Below are 21,966 nucleotides of genomic sequence, written 5' to 3'. Positions count from 1 at the left end.
CCATCCATAAAAAAAAGTGTCTCACACGGCTCCGGGGGGTGAACAAGGGCCTCCTGTAGTGAATTGATGCGTTTTTGTAAGAAAAATGTCCATATTCAAAACGTAATAATCACTTTAATCTAGCTTGCGCCAACAGTTGTACACGGACGCAGCTCCGGGCGGATGACGTATGAGGTCAGCGTTGCGCATGCGCCGCTCAGAAGTGACGAACGTGGACTTTGTTCACCCCCCGGAGCTGTGTGAGACACTTTTTATTAAGGATGGGCGCTTTTTATTTAACTTCTTTTGGACTGATGCACTGCAACACCCGCTGAGTGCCATTAAACAGCTTGAAAGATCAAAGACAATTTTTAATATAACTCCGACTGGATTCGTCTGAAAGAAGAAACTCATATACACCTAGGATGACTTGAGGGTGAGTAATTTATGGGCTAATTTTCATTTTTGGGTGAACTAACCCTTTAATGGCCTTAAACACGAATACATGAACAAAATTAATCACAAATACACTTCTGCTTTTGTCTGTATTTTTCTTTTTCTTTTTCTTTTTTGTGATGAGTGTAAAAGCACAGAAAAAGGGGGGCTTGATCTGGACTGGATTGGAAGTGGTGTTAGACAATTGCAGATATAGGTTGTACATGGTAATATTTAATGGAGAGGTGGGTTGAAAATAAAGGAAATGTTTACCTTTGCCAAGAAATCCCCAAAGCCTGTGAGGAATCCTCTGAGCCATATGACCTGATGTTTTGATTCACGGGCCAGTCACAAATCCTCAGCTGTCAATCAAACACCTCTCAGTCAGACAACTGGGCTAGCACAACGGCACTAACACACATTTAGCATGCAACAAGACCTGGAGCAAGACCTAAGCTCATCTCAACATATATTCTTACATTTATCTGATGATAATCTTACATGAATAGATTAAGAAAACACCATCACTAATGGTCAGGATTAATAATTCTAAATTAGATCTTAAATCTTACGTTCTGGGCCTAATTTAAATTACAATTAGATTCCATTAAAGAAAGTTGCCATCAAAACGTAAATAAACAAAAGGCTGTAGTCACAAGTGTCATGCAATACCATTAGTGGTCTAATTATTATTTCATTATCCTGAAAGCAAAAGAAGGGGTTAGTATACAAAAATGGGGTGCTGGGTTACATGGAAGCTATTCATCTATCCCAGAATGCACTGGAATGGGAGGAGGCACATGCATTCCAAGTGGTACATGCAGTTACAGTCACTTAATTGCTGTTAGAAATTGTCAAAGCAACCCGTTTTCACTAAAGCATACCTTGAAACATGCTATGTGAGAGACTGATCTTGGTAAGTAGAGTCAGATTGTTTTTGGTCATAATTGAATAAAACACCATTTGTTTAAGGGGAGACACTGCAGGCAAAAACACTGCATCTGTTTTCTTGCATCTGTCAAGTTTGAGATTTTGGGCTTTTTGGTTTTTCATAAAGTCTTTTTTTCAGACTAGTGGAGAGAAAACATCCAAAAGACACTGTTAAGTGTTTCTTTTATAGCACTTTTATCTATTTGTGTCAATAGATTTCAATTACAATACATACTTTTAAAGGCCGTTTTCTCAAAATGAGTTTTTTCTCCTACACTGAGCCATAAATCTCCACTTCAGTAGTACAGTAGTACACACACCAAACTTTACATTTTTATTCCTGTCTATATCCTGAAGGTTTTTACAGAGGGATTTGTTCATATATAATTTGCTTGATTATATACAACATTTTAATCCCGTAAAAATTGTGAAAATATAGTGTGTTCTGTCTGTTCTAAGCATTTTCTTAATTATGGAGTAACAAAAATGAGATACACAAAACTCCCTCTGTAAAAACATTTGACTCTAATATGTCAAAAAAATTTAACTTAAATTAAATTAAAATTAATAATAACTTTCATTAATAAATCATTAACAAACATTATGTAATGTTTAACGAATCATTAATATATATATTTACATATCTAGAAACGTGAAATAATGTGCTTGTTAATGTTTACTAATAAATGTATTAAACAATACCTAATAATTAACAATTCATGTAAATTAAAATGCTTACAAATGTCATTAAACTTCTAATTCATATGATCATGCACATCTTGAAAATCTACAAATGATTTTAACAGATGTTATACAATGATTAAAAGCTTTTGTTAATGCACAACACTTGCTGCTATTGAGGTGTGATACAGGTAAGGTTAGGCTCAGGTGTATGGGTTGGTTTAAGGGTTGGGTAAGTGGTCAACAACAGTGTTCAGAAGTCAATTTGATTACTATAAGGGAACACGATTCAATCTGTTTATATTGCATTGTTTTGATAAATGATCAATTAAGTATTTTCTTGAAAATTATTAATTATTAAATAATTAATAAATGATTTGTAAAGATTTGAAAATAGGGTAAATTCTGGTCATTTGGGACAATTTTTGCCATCAAAATGACTGCTCATGAAGGTACGAATAATTAGTAAATGTTTATTATCATTTACAATTGATGAATAGTTTCCACTTTAGATTGGGTACTGCAAAAACATTAACAAACGATTAATAAATGATTTAAGATGTGCAAATAGTAGAAGTCTACACAACAAACAAAGACCAAATATATGACCTTTACAGACTGTGATTATGAGTTAATGAATATATTAACATGAATAGTTTGTGAAGTGCTTAAAATTAATAATTAAGCTATATTTAAACAACATTTGTAAATGTAAAAATGAGCATTAGCTAATATGTGAACTGAAGTTTAATGACACTTGTAAGCATTCAACAGTAGATTAACAAATAAACTTATAATCATTGTGTAATTTTTGTTAAAAACTTTTGCAGATTTTTAAACCGCATTGAAAGTTTAATGACATTTGTAAACATTAATTAATGATCAGTTAAACATTATATAATGATTGTTAATGATTTATTAATGAAGCTTTTAATCATTGTAAACCATCTGTCAAAATCATTTGAAGATTTTTTTTAAATGCATGATCATATGAATTGAAAGTTTAATGACATTTGTAAGCATTTCAATTTACATTAATTAATGATCTGTTAATCATTATAATGTTTGTTAATAATTTATTAATGAAAGTTATTATAAAGTGTTACCGATTTTTGTACTAGAAATGTATGCAGATTACCGCATATTTCATTAAATAATGACTCATTTGCATATCTAAACCTAACATTTTAGAAAACTTGTAATACAAAAAATGTTTGCAATTATCAATGTAATCAATCAGCTGGGTAAGTAAGGCGATAACTATTCGTTTTTTTTACCCTGTTCACCTGCAGTGTCTCGCCTTATGTCAATGTGGATGAGCAGGGGGAAAAATGAAATAGTCATATATATATACACACACAAGCATGCAACAAGCTGTATGCATGAAAGTGTGAAAAGCCATCCACAAAAAACAACAACAGAGTAAATCTGTAAGACCTCTAACACTAGCTTGCTCTATTCTTTTTATATTCTATCTGTTTTCTTTTTATTTATTATATTATTTAAAAAACCCTTGCTTCGTGTACTGCGTTAAGCTAACTGAGACTTGTTATAGCACTTGTATATCATTGCTCTTTTGTTGATTTTGATTGCTTCCATTGTCCTCATTTGTAAGTCGCTTTGGATAAAAGCGTCTGCTAAATGACTAAATGTAAATGTAAATGAAAATCCTGACACTTAGTGGAACATGCCATTTGCTAATGCCACCCCGTCACATACAGAAGTGGTAAACGACTCTCTGAATATTCAGTGGCACACTGTCAATAGCTCTTGCCATTCCTGGAAAGCACCTATACACTCCCAAATCAAATCCGTATTCTGTTGCAATAGGAAGGTGAATTGATTTTCTATATTTACTTCAAAGATTAATGCTCATCCGAGGAGTTTTGGGTGGCTGAAATACACATAGTCTAATATTTAGTCTGATAATGAAACATAAATCAGGTGAGAAACTCTTAACACTGAACAAGAACTTCAATTGTAGCTTGGGGGGATCAATAGTTGGGGTTGTAAGATTGTACGTTTTTGAAACAAGTCTCTTACGCTCGAGGCTGCATTTATTTGGTCAGAAATACAGTAAAAACTGTAATATTGTTAAATATGATTACAATTTTAATATTTTTAAATGTAATTTATTTCTGTAATGGCAAAGCTAAATTTTCAGTCTTCAGCGTTACATGATCCTTCAGAAATCATTCTAATATACTGATTTGGTGCTCAAGTAACATTTGTTATTACTATCAATTTTAATATTACCAAACTTCAATATATTAGATTATATCAGTATTCGTGACTGGTGCTGGCAAAATGAGTCACAACGAGTACATTTTCAAAAATTTGTCATTTTTATTTTCAGATGAAAAATGACTGAGCTACACCCGTTCGAAGTCGACGAAGTCTGCAAAGTCAGTTCTGAGAAAAATCAAGTTGAAGTTTTCTGAAGGTTCCAAAACAAAATCACCTAGCAACGTTGCATTGTTTCCTCCACTTCCTTTCTTATTATTAATTACTATATTAATAAACAAATAATTTATAAATATGAATATAGCCTGTATTATTTTATCTTTGTTATTAAAAATCAGAACAGATGCAAAAAACAACAACAACAACAACAACAACAGTAGAACAAATATAAGAAAGAAACAAATAGGCCTAGTGCATTACTTTTTTCCATTTTACATATAAACAAAAGCATTCAAATAAGAAAAACAAATAATCAGATTGTAAAAATCATATTTGTGTGTTCATTACAAATAAATTGATTATTAAAACTACAAAAGCAGCTCAATCAAGAACAGCGATTTTTTTTTTTATTGTTAGATTAACGAGACAGATGGCCTATATAAGTCCTAGTTGCATGGATCTAATATAATGTTACACATCAGATGTTTTTCCCAACCAGTTCCCCAGTTAAGACATAACAGATAATGTTTGCGTGAATAGCCTATTTAAATACTGTAATTCTGTGTATACAGTGTGTGTATATTTACCGGGATCGCACGCTGGCGGAAGCGCCTTTATGTGCGTGATTCAAATGTCAGTCAGTGGCAGCGCGAGAAGCGAGCAGAGAAAAAGGTACTCCTCTCAAAAAACGTACAAAAAAACAAAACGTTTTTTAGATGTTTAATTACTATTTGGGGCATTGGGATTGCTAGACGAGGGCTTAATGAACTCATTTTGTGAAAACTTGAAATTCAACCAAAATCGACATTTTTTCATCTGTACGTTAGCTTAAAATTAGTCAGTGCGCATTCCGAGTAATTTTGTCAGCATGGGTCATATACATTATTTTATCAAAGGATTCTCTGACGGAGAGAATTAGATTCTCTGAACTTAAACTTCTGAAAAAAAGTTAAGTGCCATTAAAGCTTGATTTGTTCTGAAGAACGACTAATAGAAAAATATGTGAGGTATTTTCACATTGCTATGTGAGGATATCCACCTCCGTCAGTACTGCCAACCCTACTTTAACGAACTCTAGCAATAAGCGTGTGTGTGTATGAGAGAGAGAGAGAGAGAGAGAGAGTGTTCTCGAGTGACCTGAAGCCAGAAAACAATGGCACTGGGGCAAAGTCTGAGGTCAGCTATCAGACTGTTTTGGTAGTGCACATTCCTTCATCCTGTTTTGGTCGACCTCACACATTGAAAAAACACTCACTCATACAATATGTGCTGAAAGGCTCCTAGATGTGTTGTATTGCATGTAATCTCAGTGTACAATTTTACTGAGGGTATTAAGAGTGGTAATTAAGAGGGGTGATTTCAGGTTTTCAGATTTGTTTGAACAGGTCGAAAACACATATACACTAGAAAGTGTAAGAAAAACTAGAAAAAAATGTTACTTGTTAAAAAATGTTTCTCATCCGCAAATATACCTTGGATTTTAACCTAAGCACAAGCGTGATGTTTCCAATTTCTCTTTTATTACTCTTTTAGTACAGTACAGCTATTAGCTGAACTTGACGGTCTCATGTACAATGGAACATCTAAAACGCCACAGTGATGCATAAAATGCCATAGTCTGTTGGCATTAAATGCATAATAGGCTCTAGACTCGAGGTCGGTGGTGTTCTCATCACGGGTGCCATCTGTCACTGGCACCAGAGTATCACAAAGGTACACCACGGCACAGCTAGCACCTTCACAGCTGTTAGTTGTGGCTGCTTTAGCATGTTTGCATCTGATAAAGCCAAATAAGATTGTGATCACTGGTCGAGGGTGAGACGGAAGGGAAACGCTGAAAGAGAAAGGGAAGAACCCCTGAGGAAAGTGGCTAATGAAATCTTCTCCTCATTGGTGTTTTCACAAACACAATACACATGGGTATCAGTCTAGAGCAGGTGCTGCTGAGTTATGTGCATGAATGCTCATCTGTCATTCTCCCCTTTGTGTTTGGGTTTGGAGTAAGTTGTGAATGAACTTGATTTAACAACAGTGCTATCATGATGTTCACACTATAAGGACATCTGTCAAAAAATGGTCTGTTATGTGTCTGATGCATTATATATATAAATATGCACGTCTAGCTCTACGAACATCATACCACCAAATCATTAGACAAAACCCATGTCCATTCATTAAATGCACTTGCTATCTATTTATCTTTAAACTATTACATTTATACGCTGTATATTAATTTCTTTTTGCAGCTAAAAATAAAAAATACTGAAAGATTGGTTGGAATGATATATAGGCATACATTTTGCTTTTTTAAATGATTAGCGTCTATAAGTTGGTAATTTAGAGTAGTGAGTAGGGGTGTGCGATATATATCGTCTGCGATAATATCGTAATTGTTGTTTTAACGATGTGCGATTTGACATTATCGAGTATTTTGCAAAAACCATTCAAAACATCCCTACAGAGCGCACGCATACATTACGTGAAGTCTAGACTAGTGCGTGTGCGCATTTAGTGTGTTTTCTTTCACTGCATGATTCAGTCTATTAAAATGCATTTAGAATGATCACAACTTCAAGACATGATGGCAGAAAATGTATATATTTATACCACTTCATATAGTTATTCAATTTCACACGAAGAGTGCGTTTTTCTCCAAAAAATACCATGATTACAAATGTGACATTGAATTCAATAAACAATAAGTTAATTAAGAGACTTACGTTTTAGACACCATATTGCTTGTTTTTGCTCTATTTCGCCAAAAAAAATCATCCCGAATACAGCCACAGCACTGTTTTGTGTCTCTGAGCAACATGATGGTGTTTCGTTCTTGAATGAATCAACCGTTTAAATGATTCGGTTCAATCGCAATGACTCACTTATTAACAGTGATTTGCTGCCACCTGCTGGCGTTTTTAATTTCACATTTCGGCTTTTTCTTTTCTTTTTTTTTGTTGTTGATTTTTTTCATGTTTTAAATCATTTCAAATATCAGTATTCAACGTTTTATGTTTAATATATCAAAACATTATTTATGCATTTGTAATTGCAGGTTAAATGCATTCATGTCTTGCATTAAACAAAATACATGTGTGTAAATACATCTAAATGCCACTTCAGATGCAGCTTCTGTGTTGATTTCATTTGCTTGGTAACAGCCCAAATGTCTTATTATTCAAATTCCCTGATTAAATGTAAGAATTTGACTCAAAAGATAATGGACACTTCTAGAAAAAAATGGCTTTATAAAGGTAAAAATGCCCATAAAATGTAAAAATCTGTTTAAACTTATTGGAAAATATTAATTTCTATCAGTATGAACTGAACACAGAATGTGAAGAATATTAAAAACATTATGAGTCAGCTGTCTTCGGCAGTCCTTAAGGTACCAGCACAATAACACACTCAGCAAAATATCGTCTAATTATCATCATCGATAAAATCCCAGAAAATATCGAGATATTATTTTTTGTCAATATCGCACACCCCTAGTAGTGAGTAATATTAAATTATTATTTTAAAAATTAACTTTAAGCAAGCAATATATATTCTTCATACCCAACGTTTATGTTGATCAGCCAGTTGGTTCCAGTTATCATCTGAAGCTGATATTCTCAAAATGGCCAAATATTGGCCTGTCATAAATTTGGGGTAATTATTTAAATTCAGAATTGTTTTGGTAGACCTCATTTGGCCTTAAATTAAATTCTGCATCCTACTTTCTAGATATCGGTGTCAGCCTTTGAAAAGCCAATGTCAGTTGACCACTAAAGCTTTCTTTTTTAGCTACTTTGGATGCAATTTCTTTATGGCTTATCACAGGAAACTGTCCATTACTCTAATGGTCACCATCCGAAAGCTGCCACTTCACTGTCTGAGCACCATATCATACAGCGTCATACATCATGTGTGCTGCGACAACAGGCAACAAGCACATTATATGAAGGAGAAACATCTCAACATCTCACATAGGGGCTATAAGCATACAGATGGTTCTTGTAAATGAAATAAGCTCAAACAGTTGCTATGGGACCAATAGGAGGAGTGATTATTTATGTATGGACACACCCGATTGATTTACTGACTCCAGTATATGGAGGCTAAAGACAAGGCATGAATGTTTATGTAATGGAGTCATTACAGTGATGGTGTGTTTGAGCATATACAGAGACCCTCTCTATGCTAGAAGAGAAATACAGGGATAGAGAGAGGGAGAAAACGAAAAAAGGACAGAAAGGAAAGTAAGAACAAAAAATTAAGTAAAGAGAGAGAGAAAATCTTGGATTTGAATGAACAGTCAGATCATGAGAGGAGGCATTAAGCAACAGAGAGAAAGAAAGAAAGTCTCCCGCTGAGCGTCTGGAGCTTTCTCAGTTTTCAGACAGCCTAGCTGAGCTGAAGGCAGCACCCTGCCCCACAGCATGCTGGGAAATGAGCGCTACGGGTCTGTAAGGTGACGCCACGGTGACGGCTGTAATCCATACGCCCCACGTGTCACACCGCACGCTCTGACAAAAGCCCAGCAGGGGAACACAGGTGTCAATACATCTCATAATATCCTATGATAAATCACCCAGAATAAAGGCTGCTGTGTACGGGAGACATTATTTACCCAACGAAAGCGCCTGCTCAATGGCCGCAGGTTAACTTGGGTCGGGACTGGCTATACAATTCTCACTTTCAAGGACAAACAAAAGCTCCGGCTCATATAAACATGATGGATGGTTGATATATCATCCTGTCTACATCTGATCCCTCTCCCGGTTAAGTGAACTAGAGCTAAAACAAAAGGCATTAAGCAAGCCGTATGAGACACTACAGCAGCTGCGGTGTCTGTATGCGATACCTGCTAGAAGATATTCTAATCACTCATTCATCCAGCTCATGCACTGAATCGCTTTTATCAATATCAGTTCCTCCTTCTGTCCATCACTTTGAACTTCTGCATTTTTATAAAGTAATTCTCAATGAAGAAAACAGACCCATGTTTATTTATTTATTCATTTTTTAAATAAGGCCTGCAGCATTGTCGCTGTTGGTGAGCTGTGCATTTCTTGGCCCTGTCCAAGGATGCCAAACCAGAGAGCAATAAAAGCGAGGCTTGCCATTACTGTAACTCAGGAGCAGGGCAAGAGAAAACCACTAATTATGATGTCGCCGTGTGCAGATGAATTCAATTAGAGGAGGGTGGAAAATACTGGCCTCAGACCAGCCCTTTCATGCTGCAGAAGACTGTTGAACGCACACACACACACACACACACTATACTGTTACTCTTTTTACAATACTAAATGTTTTGCCAAAAAATATCATTTCACTAAACGCCTTATAAGCCAGGCCCGACATAAACCGAATCACTTAAGTTAAGTACTGCATTTAGGCGTATATCATTATGTACATCTGAAGACAATGCTAGCTATTGTTCCACAGTAGTTTTCACACTGCAAGACAAGATAAATTTTATGCTGGAATGGGTCTCAAGGGAGGTGATCGCAATAAAAATTCAAGTTCAACAAACGTCCCCTGCTGTGTATAAATCCATCAATTACTTTTAAACATAAACTAAATAGTTGAAAATGGAATGAAATTGGACTGTCTGAAACTACTTCATACTGAGTATAAGCATTATGTACTACATATTATGTATGTCATTTCTACATTTCTACAGCAGCCCCAAAAAGTATTTTGACCCTTTGAACACTTTCTGGTTGTCAAATGATGGTGGAGCATGTCCATAGCTAACGTGAGGCACCTGTGGTTACACTGCTAGGACACCTGTGTGTACTTGAGGGCAAGTGACCTCATACATTCACTAAAATCAGACTGAAACCAGTTGGTAAATCACAGAAAGAAAAAAAAAAGTTCTGAAAAAATGTTGGTTGGTTTGATATTTTGTATTTAGAGAGTATTTATATGGAAATACATTCTAAAAGGTTTAGTCTTAGCTTGTTTCTGAGAATTTGGAAACCAACAGATTCCTCGTAAAAGTGACATTCACCCACACTTGCAAAAACCATAAACCTATAAGCGTGACTGTGGTTACAGAGCAAGTGGAAAGACATGCTCAATAATAGTGACTAACAAAGAAAATCTTGCCAGGAATGTCTATGGCATTAAACACTTTCTATGCAGCATCTCAGAATATGCTATATGTGCCCAAAAGACACAGTTGATTAACAGATGCTGACACAAAACAAAATTTCAGACAGCAGGAGTTTCCTCCTCATTTTTTCTCAACAGCCCTGTATCTTCACAGAGCCACGGCAGTGCCTAAAATTCATGACCAGATTAGTTGATGGGCTACCTGTCTGACAGCTCTGACCCCTGTTGGGAATACAGAACAGTTGGATGGGGATTTGAGAGAGAACAGGGGAAGGGACAGGGAGGATAAAAGAGAAAGGTAATGGGGATGAGTCATGTCTCACCTGTTGCTGGTGAAGAAAGGCTGGGTCTCTGGAGCTCAGTCCCACAAAACGGTTGGCAGTGGGAGTGCCTGGAGCCGAATAACCTAAATATACCACACGTTCAATCAGTATTAAACATATTAATACAGCTTGTGTTGACAAGTTGACAGTGTTCAAAAGTTTGGGGTCTGTATTTTTTTTTTGTACAATTTAATTACAATTTCCACAAAAATATTATGCAGAACACTGTTTTCAAATGTGATAAGAAATGTTTCTCATAACATTTCTAATGGTAGTGCAGAAGCGAGATTAACTCACCTTCTGAGGATGTGGTGATTGGCTTGGTGTCAGCCATCGAGAGAGACACTGGTCTGACAGTGCCATGGTGGGGCGAGGGGGCCAGCACCGGCGTGAAGTGACCGGGCACTTTCCCGAGTACCTGGCCACTGCTGTTCGGCTGTGGCATTCAAAGAAAAAGCAGTCCGTTAACACACCAGGCCAAATGGTGACATGTTTTTAAATTAAGCTAATGATCATGTTAATGCATTAATGCAATCTTTTGATGTTTTCCCATCTTCCGGCATAGGCGCTAGACAGCTGAATGTACATTTTTCATGACTCATTCCAAGTTTATACAAAAACCAGAAATAGAGGGGGTTGAGGGAACACAGGATGGAGAGGCAGACACAGAGTGAGCGTCTACCTCCTTCCACTCCTGACTGCAGGAGACAGACTCGACTGAATTCACATAGCGGGGCCCTAAGTTCAAAACTCAAACAGGCCTTTATGAAAGAGAATGGTGTCCATGGGGTTCCCCAATGTGAATAGAATGTTTAATTAGGGTGTAATATAATCTGCGTTAAAGCAAGCATAAAAACATCCTGGCTCCCATCCACCCGATTATATGCCCCGTGTTATTTGCAGAGCGATCTCCCCCCACCCAAGCTCCGGACCCCAGCAACGGCAAATATTTACGACCTTTATCGTTCCCTGCGGTTTCTCCCGAGTAACAGTTCCAGCGCGCTATGACTCGTCCAGTCTATGAGCCCTTTGTTTACGGTTCGAGCAGTGGGGATATAAAACTCAGTAGTATCACGACCTTGCTTCAGTCACACAGTGAAAGAAGAAATCCCTCAGACAATCAGTGCCGTGTTTCCCGACAAGTCAAATTACAGCAGATATTTCTTACACTACTTTGATTATAATTCCTAATAAATACATTTGTTTAAAAAAGAATTATTTTGGTGGGAGAGTGGGACTGTGATGTGTTAATGGTGATTCTACCAGTAAATAAGATAATTTTACTGAATTACCCATAATAAAGTAACCATTTTTTTTTTTTTTTTTGCTGACGTTCTACACTTTTTCACTTTTTCATACAAAATATGCATCAACTGCTTTCAAGCAAAAGAGAATTGTAAGTATTAACCATCCGCAAATATCATCCAAAATGAAAGGAGTTTAAATTTCCCTTTAACAAAATGTTTGGAGAGGCTTGGCCTTTTTTAAGATTTTGTGGTACTAATTAAGATGAGTGGGACAGTCTGAGTTGCTTGGCAGAGATGCAGAAAGGTCTTTAAAATGTGGCCTCACCAAAAGCCCCATCAATCACCTGCTAAAGAGGAGGAGTTAGCCACCATGACCACAGCAGAGTCAAAAAAACTGAGCATGTTTGAAGTCCTTCAATTAACAGGAATGAGGTAAAAACTTGCGTTTTACTTCTTTTTTTTTTTTTTGCTTCATACTTCATACTTCATTATGAAGACATAATGGCCTATATAATGGTATTAAATTATATAATAGCACAATAAATATAATAACTATTCCCACTTGTTTTTTATTCATTCATACTTTAGGGAATCTCAACTCCAGTAAAACATTCAGTAACAGTAGTTTTCATAGAGTTGGAGAGACATTGAACGCATATGTGTTTGTGCTAATGCGCAGTGGCTGCCCTGGTTGGAGTGTTTATTGACTTGCTTTTGTTGTTGTGTTTTTTCCCCTCTTTCTTTTCGTTCCCCTTCGCTTCATTTACGCTGCTGCTGGTAAACAGAGTCACCACAGCGATGGAGAGCCGTCGTTTGGCTCTACACTCGGATTTAGACAAGGCGCCGACAGAGAAAACCACTAATGATTTTGTGTTCGTTAGCTAAACTGGGTCAATTGCCGTGCTGAAACAATGTGGCCTGTTAATCAAACTTGAGCCTGATGCAGTGGGAACAACCAAAGACACCAAGACAGACAAGCAGCCAGAGGTAGAGGCAGAAAAAGAAGGAAATGGGCTAAAGCACCTTTGTGTTTACAGCATATGCTCTTACAATGAGGGTCTCATTAGTTTTAGGGGGTAGAGCGGCTTTAGCTTGCAGTATGGTTAACACATGTGACAACACGATGATCATGATTGGAGAACGTACGGCACATGTGATACAAGTATGCTATACAGTCTGCTCGTCTGAGGAAAAGGAGCATTTCAACTGAGACGTTAAACCAAAACCCTAGTTTAACAGCTGGCATCTATTATGTTTTGTGGACAATGCACACACAGTCACAAGATTTAAAGGCTCCGTTCCAGTACAGATAAACTGTACTAATTATGTATGATTGCGTTAGGGTTGGGGTTAATGCACATGTACGTTAGTCTTTGTGCATGTACGTGAGTATTCAATACTTACCTGGCTGCTCTGTGGGCTGGACGGGTCGTAAGGCTGCATGTAGTTCTTGAGGGAGTCGGGCGGGTTGAGGTGCGGCGGGTAGCGGATGGCGCCATGAGAGATGTAGGGCGAGGGGGCCGAGAACTGCAGTGGAGGTGGACTCCTGGTGGAAATTACTGCACACGCAGTGAGAACAACTACTTTACTAACATATTTTAATTAGACAACATGTAAACTCAATGGGGGAAAAAAATCAAATCTGAGGAAATTTGGCAGACAAAAGGGAGACACTCTTCCCGCACCCAAAAAAGTGGGAGTTTGACAAAGTGGAAGTATTTTGGATTCCATAAAAAAGAAGGGTTGTTAGACACCCTAGTCTGCAGAAAGTGCCGATCAACAGTTCTCAACAGTTCAAACTTCTTTTTGTATGCTTTTGTACAGTTGGTGACAAACTGTCTTTCCACCACTTATTTTGAGGGCATTTTTTTGCCCTAGCGGCAGTATGATAATGATAAAAGCATCAATTACTGTACACACCTAATGCACATTCTTGTGTTGATCTAGTCCTAAAATGCTTTCTGTTTTTGTCAGGAAGTAAAAAAGAAAGAAAGAATTTGAAATTGAAATTGAAAAGAAAATTCTGTCATTATTTACTCACCCTTGTGTTGTTTTAAACCTGTATGAATTTCTTTCTTCTGTTCAACACAAAAGAAAACATTTTTTGAAGAATGTTGGTAGCCCAGCAGTTACTGATATCCATTCCATACTATAATGGCTACCAGCAACTGTTTGTTTACCAGCATTCTTCAAAATATCTTCTTTTGCATTCAACAGAAATTCATACATGTTAGGAACAACTTGAAGTAACTTGAGTAAATTACGAATTTTCAGTTTTGGGTGGACTATCCCTTTAACTTCAAGATTACATTAAAATGAATTTCCAAACTCATACAGAAAATAGGAAATTCTGAGGAGTATTGTAAGGCAGAATAAGCATTCAGAATGTTGAGCAGAATTTTTTTGGATCAGGGAAAGATTGTGAGAAGTATTTTTAGAAAAGTCGTACCGCTATGGCCAACGGTGGTCAGTCCTGGGTGGTGGTGTTGGGGGAAGGTGCTGAGCCGAGGTGAAGAGTCTTGTGGAGATGTGGGGCTGAATAATGGCTTCTCTGGCTTCTTCATGGTGGGAGAGGACATGTCTGCTGAAAATAAAAAACACAGGGCAGGTCAGATATAAGCTTCTTGCACAAAGCATTAACAGTGTAGGAAATGAAATCTATGGGATGAGCAGAAGTACACATTTTTCAAATTGACTTAAAAAATAAAAGAAAAAAGTTGACTAAATCCTCATAAAAATTACTGAACTGAGCGTCCAAGTAAACAGAGTCAACATCATACCGACACGATTTCTTTTGACATTTTCATGTCTCATAATGCCGTTTCTCATTTGCGTTCCCTCTCTGTAGTCCTACGCAGTGTAAAATCTATCTAGTTTTATTGTGTAAGGAAAACATTAACTACATATCTACTTCCAACAAGAGTCAAAAAAGTATCTTCATCAGCAGACATGGAGGAGACATAGTGCTTGGCCTGTGTGTCTCTGGCGCTCCTCCCTGACAATCATAGATGATATGAGAAAACAGAAAAGAAGGGGAGGCACACGCAGTCAAATCAGAATAATGAAATAACAAAAACTGAGGGAGGGAGAAGAAAATAGAACCGTGAGCTAACGACATTTCAGCAAGCACTATTCATGATGTCTTAGATTGTGTGTTTGGACATGCTCAGATGCTATATATTGAACTTCATAAATGCTCCATCTCTCTCACTCTCTCTCAGTCTCATTGTTGTGATAGCAGGAAAAAGGTAAATGATCTCACAAAAAAACACAAAGGCATTGGAATGTTGGGGGATTCCATGTGCCTGTGTGTCCTTTCATGGTCCAAAATTAACTTTTTACCACTACTGCCTCTAACAAGACAATTTAGAAAATTCAGCTGGCAGAAATTGTCCAACCAAACACATATAATTTTGTAGTATTTTTTATTTAATTCTATTTTTAAAATATTGAAATAATTTTATTTTAAAATGTATATTAAAAAAAAAAAAACATTTAAAGAGTCATACATGCCCTGCTCCATATAGAAAATGATGATCACATAAAACAATAAAAACAATGTTTCCTAAACATTATCTACAACTAAATAGCAATTAGGGCATTTTAACAAAGAGCCTGGATACACTGTTGGCCGTATACGGTTATGAAACCGTATGGATTTTTTTTTTTTTCCTCAACAAAATTTTGACTGCATTTTCTTGTCTCAACATGTTCAAATTCAACAAAGTTTTTGAATAATATTTTTGTCACACCTGTAACAACAGAACATTGAAAAAATTTAAAAGAATAAGCTGTTAGAAGGCAAAATGATGCTCCCTCAGGAGTGTATTTATGTGCGTTTGAGAAAAGAGGGAGGGAAGGAAAGAAGAAGAGAAGGAAGCTGGGAGGGATATAGAGAGAAAGAAGGTGACATGAGAAAAAATTGCTTCACAAAAAGTCTACACAAACGTGCGTGTGGAGAAAAGGGACTTGTATATCTTATATATCTGTTTTTTTTTCAGGCCACATAATCAATTCCTAGGGCTGTTCCATACCAGAGAAAAAGAGGAGAGAGTGAGAGCTTGGCAACTGAATCAAGGTGGTGGTCCAATGACATTTTCTTTTCAGGTTGATTTGATTTGATATGAAATCAGAAAGGTATATTACTGTTTCAGTGTGTTTTTCTGTGCTTTTCTTAAGACTGGGTTTTGGCTGGGGCAGTTTCCTTCTGTCAAGGCCTCATATGGCTTTAATATTCATGCTTCGCTCCTTCTGATATGGGTTTTACAAAACAAACCACTTTCTCATGTGCTCTACCCTATCCCCGTCTTCACTCCTCCCATCTCTCACAACAGCTCATCAGAAAAACAATGGCATCAGAAAAAATCCAGAAAATAAAACAAAGATGAAAAATAATACATAATTGAAATTACTTGAATAAATTAATCAATATTTGTTCAGAAACGCCCCCAAATTAAAAGTCACTGCTTGGGCAGATGAGTGAATCATTACAGCAATTGATTCAACTGAGTTTGTCAGTGTTTTCAACATAGACTTGGAGGCTGTAATTTTGTATCACCTTATTTTCTTCATAATTAATCAAACTAAATGAACCTGTTAAATTGACAGCCCTAACGTAAGCAACAAAAACTAGTGCACACAAGGAGGATAAGAAATAACATTTATTTAAGAAATACAAAATAAATAAATAAAAGTGTCCTGTTTTCAGGGAAAAGAGTATGGAACTTGAATTAACTACAGGTAAAGAAAAGATTGTTGAAATAGTTGAGTGTTTTCTGTCTCTAGTACACACACACCCCTACCCCTAAACCTACCCCTTACGGAAAACTACTGGCAATTTTTGAAGAAAAAAAAACAAAACACATTTTATGTTTTTTAAGCCATTTGGTTTACAGGAACACTGGAAGTGTCCTCATAAATAATGTTTATGTTGTAGTACCCATGTCATAATATACATACAGTATTATGTTCTCATTAACCATACATACCAGAAAACACACACACACACACTATACAAATACCATCTCTCTTGACCAAATGTTTCCCAGGGAAAGTTTTTAATATATTAAATAGCAATCCTTTGGCTAAATTCTAAACTGTCTACTATAAAAAAAATAGGCGACAGCCATATGAGCGTGTGAGTAATGAGGGTAACTAATGGTGCAGGCTCAGCATTAGAATAGGAGTTCTCTCAAACCACCCCCACAACCCCCTCGCCCCCTAAACCAGTTCCCATCTGGATCCGGTGTCTAAACTCAAAGGTCACAACCCTGCTCTGACCTTTGACACACCCATTTTAGAGATCAGGTCAAGTTCAATAGTTGCCACACGCCAGACAAATCCCCCTTATGAGAGAGAAACATGGCTAATCAATTACCAACACATGCATACAGGAAACCAGGCTTGTCTGATCTAAATCTAAAGGATTTGTTCTTACATATACATTAAAGTTTTTCATTAATTTTCTTTTTTTTTCCCCAAAAATGAAGAAAATGTCATATCGCTACATTGTTTACACTAGGCTTAAACTGAGCCTAAAAAAACGCATTCCTGTAAATGTAGCCATTAAATTACACAAGAATGAAACCATACCCAATTCTGACACACACATGCCCACACAAAACAAAGACTGAACAGATCCACCCAGCCAAAATGTGACACTTCTCCTTAATAAATGAAGGTTTCACTCAAAACATAGAACAGGACAAAGAACATAGAACAGTCTCTTTTTTTTCTAGTTATGTTTAACAGCAGCACACTGAAAAGTAGCACACAGGAAGGAAAATCCTTGTCTTAAATCCAAAATTTCTGGACACATTAGGCTGAATTTAATGTTAAAAGTTGTTAAAGTTGATACTCCAGTGTGCAGTCACATACATTGTAAGTGACATTTCAAAGCAATTAAATTTTCAATGGTCATAATTTTAGGAAATCATTATTTGTTGCTTAAATGTTTTATAAGCATTCAGAAGAACAGCAGAGGTTATGCTGACTGATGTTTTGTTCAGTTTTGACTGAAGAGTTCACAAAGCACTGCAAGAGTAAAGACCAGCTTATCAACATTACACTTTACCGAGATCTGAAGAGAGGGGAAAATCACACAGAAAACATCTTCACACAGAGGGGAGAGAGAGAGAGAAGGGGAGGGTTAAGAGAGAAACAGTGCTGAATAGCTCTAAGGAGTAACTCTTGACTAAAAATGGTCTCTCTCTCACCTTGGTCTCTCTCATGCCAGGGTCTGCTGGCCGGTGAACTAGGGGACGGGTAGAAGTCTGGCCCGGTGGGACTAGTCTCCATACTGTCCTCTTGGATCGTCTTAGGCCGCTTACTGCAGAGGACAGAAGAACTTTTTTTTTATGTGCATCAAATTTTTTTAAAGAAATAATTATTTCTATAAAATAGTTCAATTTACAAAAATAGCTTCTGTTATGTTTGTTTAGCTGATCTTGGCAAAGTCTGGTTACAAAATCTTTCTTTACTGAAAATGGATCAAAATGACACCAAGACAAGGGGTTTAACTGTGTATGTGTTTGTATGTGTTGTTTGAACATGCATGCTAACCTGCCATGAGGGGACGAGAGGGACCGGTGTAAACTCACTCCTGAGTTCAGGTCTTGATAATATGGCTGACTTGGCATGTCAGCCATAGGGAAGTTCACTCCTGCACCCTGTGTGATAGGAGCTGGTGAGAAAAGAGAGAGAGAAAAAACAGTGGTTTGGGATAGGTCGAAATGTGGAGTATCTTACATCATACATTTGGCATGAAGAGTCAATCGGCTAAATCACTTTTGAAACGCTCTTTGTTGCTCTCGGTTAGATGCTGTTTTCCGGGTAACATTTGCATGAAGGCAAACCCAAACATGATTGTAGCTGTAACTCAATCTAAGAGAGAACAGCCTGCAACAGAATGAAAGGAGCTGTAACAGTATGAAGTGTGTCAGAGATATCATATCTACAGAGAAACCACAAGAGCCAGAGCACCATTCAGTGGTCTAACCACTGCCACTAGCCTCTTTGTTTACAAACAATAGCATGACACAGCTAGTTTAATCTTTTATGAAAAGAGAGCTCAATACTATATTATGAAAGGTACATATACCAAATTGTGTACATACCTTTCATAATATGCATAAGTGATTTATTAGATGGCTAGTGTACACTGTAGAATTGACACATATTTCATTGGCAGTATTTGTTTATTACGGCAGTGGTTTTTGTGTTCAAGGGAGCACACTTGCTGATAACACCATGTTACCATAGGTTTCTCTGAAAACAAATGTTTGCCAACTACAAAAAAAGTATTTTAAAATGTAAATATTAAATAAAAATATATTAAATGTACTATATACTGTATAATCGTCCCTGAAAATAAAACAGAATAAAAATAATCACAATTACTTAATAAGATATCAATTATGATATCTTATCCATGCAAAACCAAAAACATTCTTACTGAATTAATATCCAAGGTTTGTGTAACTGTTGGTGCAATTGTGTTAGTTTCATAATACATTTTTGTTTGTTTTCTCCTTTGCAGTAGATTGGGTAGGTAGCATCAGGTTTTAGCAGAATGTGTGTTCTCATGTATGACATGATATGGCCTGAGGGTCTGAGGTGAAAGAAACACATGTGAAATTACTGTCAGTCACTGCTGGCAATGAGCCCAGGACCTGCTGCCGCCACATGAATGCAGTGAGCAGGTATGGCATTTGCACTTAAAATGAGCAATCACAATATGAAGAGTGTTCACTATAGCCTTATCTGAACTGCACTACAGGAGGACATAATGGTCACTACATTATCTATTTAAGACCTTAAGTTTGCAGTAAACTGGCAATTTTTTCAAGGAAATGATAGACCAACAATTACTTTTTGATGGTACATGCAGTATTCTCTAAGTCATATATGGCTATTGTGCTGTTAATGCATGAATGCCTTTCCAAACAGCAGAGAATCATAGAAGCCACGTTGATGGTAGTGTGTGTGTGTGTGTGTGTGTGTATGTGGGACAGATCGCGAGCGTTGTATTACATTTAGGTGTGACATGGATCAGTTACAGCGTCACTGAGTGCATTCACCCTTAGAGTGAATACGAGTGTCTTTGTGTTTGTGTGTGTGTGTGTGTGTGTGTGTGTGTGCCCTGATAACCCCTTTGGCAATTTGTACAAATCTTGCTTAAGGGCAAAACTGTCCTCAGCCATCAGAGAAAGATTCCTTCTGGAACATCTGTCATCGTCTTTGATGAAGGCAGGCATGTCGACACATAAAACTACTGCGTGTTTGTGCACCAGCTTGTGCACTAGTGAACACACACACACACACGACTCACCAGACTGGATTTTCCACACATGTTCTGGGCAAGTCCCTCCCTTGCTAAATCAGGAATGCTTAGGCATAAAGCACGCTGGTTGTGTTGCTCTGTATTTTTACTTTAGCTATACTTGTGGGATGAAACTGTCAAAACTATCTGTAAATTTTACAGAAAATTCCTTTGAAGACATCATCCCTAAATTCATTTGTAGATTATACAAAAATTCTAAATGATCAAATATGATCATAAAATGGATATCAATTTTATGTTTTTATGCTTTTTTTTAATACTTGTGGAGTCACATTTTTGATAATGTCCCAACACATATAGTCAAAAATGTCAGCTTGTCAGCATATATGAAGTGGTCCACACTATTTGAATGTCATGTTTTACATTAAATCTACTGACTTCAACAGATTTATCTCAGGCTTTACAGTATCTTTACTTCTGTAAAACATTTCTATAAAAAACAGTGTGTCTAAACTCTAAAAAAATGCTGGGTTAAAAACAACCCAGCACTGGGTGAAATATGAACAAACCAAGCAACTGAGTTGTTTTAAATGTTTAACCCAACCTTCTGGGTAGTTTTATTTAACTCAACTATTGCTTAAAAATTATTATATTTTTTGTTTAAAATTAACTCAGATAGGTTTGAAATGAACATTTATTAATATGTTCAATAAATAATAATTAAATAATAAACATTTTAAACTGCTTATTACTAAATGTTCACCTTTTGATTGGGTTCAATTTAAGCCAGACATATAGTAATTTTTAAACAATAGTTGAGTTAAATAAAACTGTCCAGAAGTTTGGGTTAAACATTTAACCCAACCACTGGGTTTGTCCATATTTCACTCAGCACTGGGGTATGAAATGCCTTACTAACATACAGTAGTAAAATCTGTATATGTATGTGTGTGTGTGTGTGAGAGAGAGAGAGAGAGAGAGAGAGAGAGAGAGAGACTTACTTCTGGATACTCTAATCAGCTCCGAAACACTAAAGACCCCTGATTTAACAAAGCTGTCTTCCAAGTAAACTGTGGGAGACAAGAGAATTTTCTTCAGACACATGTCCTTACTTAACACATACAGATGAGGACATTTCAAATTCTGTCTATTTGGTAAGCAGGCATCTGAGTGAAAATATTTTAGTTTTCACAGATTAGATTAAACAAATAATCTTTTGTCCATATCACCATTTAATCTTTTCTTTCAGGAGCATGACAACACTAACTGTGACTTGTAATATGTACAGACTAGATGGATTAGGTTCAGAGAAAGCCAACTAATACTTAACACTGCATTCCAGACTCATTTTTAAAAAAGACCAGCCTCACAGGGTCAGCCTCACAGAGCATGCCAGGATGTCCAAGTCTTTCCCACAATGCACCGCAAAGCCCAATAGGAAGTGCAATGAGGGCCAGGGTTTCCATAGTAGCAGTACTAGTTGGGTCTGAGTTGTGGCCCGAGAGCTTTATTTTACTTGGCAGGGGCACAACCTACTCTTGAGGTAAAGAACTAATTACACTCTCTATTATTTTCATTCTTTACA

General features: G+C 36.7%; 1 protein-coding gene across 6 annotated transcripts in view; it reads right to left on the bottom strand.

Moving 5' to 3' along the window:
- Nucleotides 1–21,966, bottom strand: part of LOC107677696 (nuclear factor 1 B-type) — a 100,596-nt gene that overhangs the window by 8,169 nt on the left and 70,461 nt on the right. For 3 of the 6 annotated variants that reach the window (XM_016472698.1, XM_016472703.1, XM_016472701.1), the window contains exons 4-11: nucleotides 21,383–21,451; nucleotides 18,662–18,782; nucleotides 18,316–18,428; nucleotides 14,550–14,684; nucleotides 13,505–13,659; nucleotides 11,151–11,289; nucleotides 10,854–10,936; nucleotides 688–776 (exon numbers count right to left, since the gene is read on the bottom strand). In XM_016472698.1, coding sequence (XP_016328184.1) covers nucleotides 688–776; nucleotides 10,854–10,936; nucleotides 11,151–11,289; nucleotides 13,505–13,659; nucleotides 14,550–14,684; nucleotides 18,316–18,428; nucleotides 18,662–18,782; nucleotides 21,383–21,451 — 904 coding nt within the window. The remainder of the gene's footprint in view (nucleotides 1–687; nucleotides 777–10,853; nucleotides 10,937–11,150; nucleotides 11,290–13,504; nucleotides 13,660–14,549; nucleotides 14,685–18,315; nucleotides 18,429–18,661; nucleotides 18,783–21,382; nucleotides 21,452–21,966) is intronic. The other 3 variants (XM_016472700.1, XM_016472702.1, XM_016472704.1) reach the window with 2 other exon arrangements.

Source organism: Sinocyclocheilus anshuiensis, unplaced genomic scaffold (assembly GCF_001515605.1).
Source record: "Sinocyclocheilus anshuiensis isolate Anshui unplaced genomic scaffold, SAMN03320099.WGS_v1.1 scaffold945, whole genome shotgun sequence".
In the NCBI taxonomy this organism is placed as follows: Eukaryota; Metazoa; Chordata; class Actinopteri; order Cypriniformes; family Cyprinidae; genus Sinocyclocheilus; species Sinocyclocheilus anshuiensis.
Note: the sequence above shows the minus strand (reverse complement) of the source record. Positions and strands in the feature narration are given on the sequence as shown.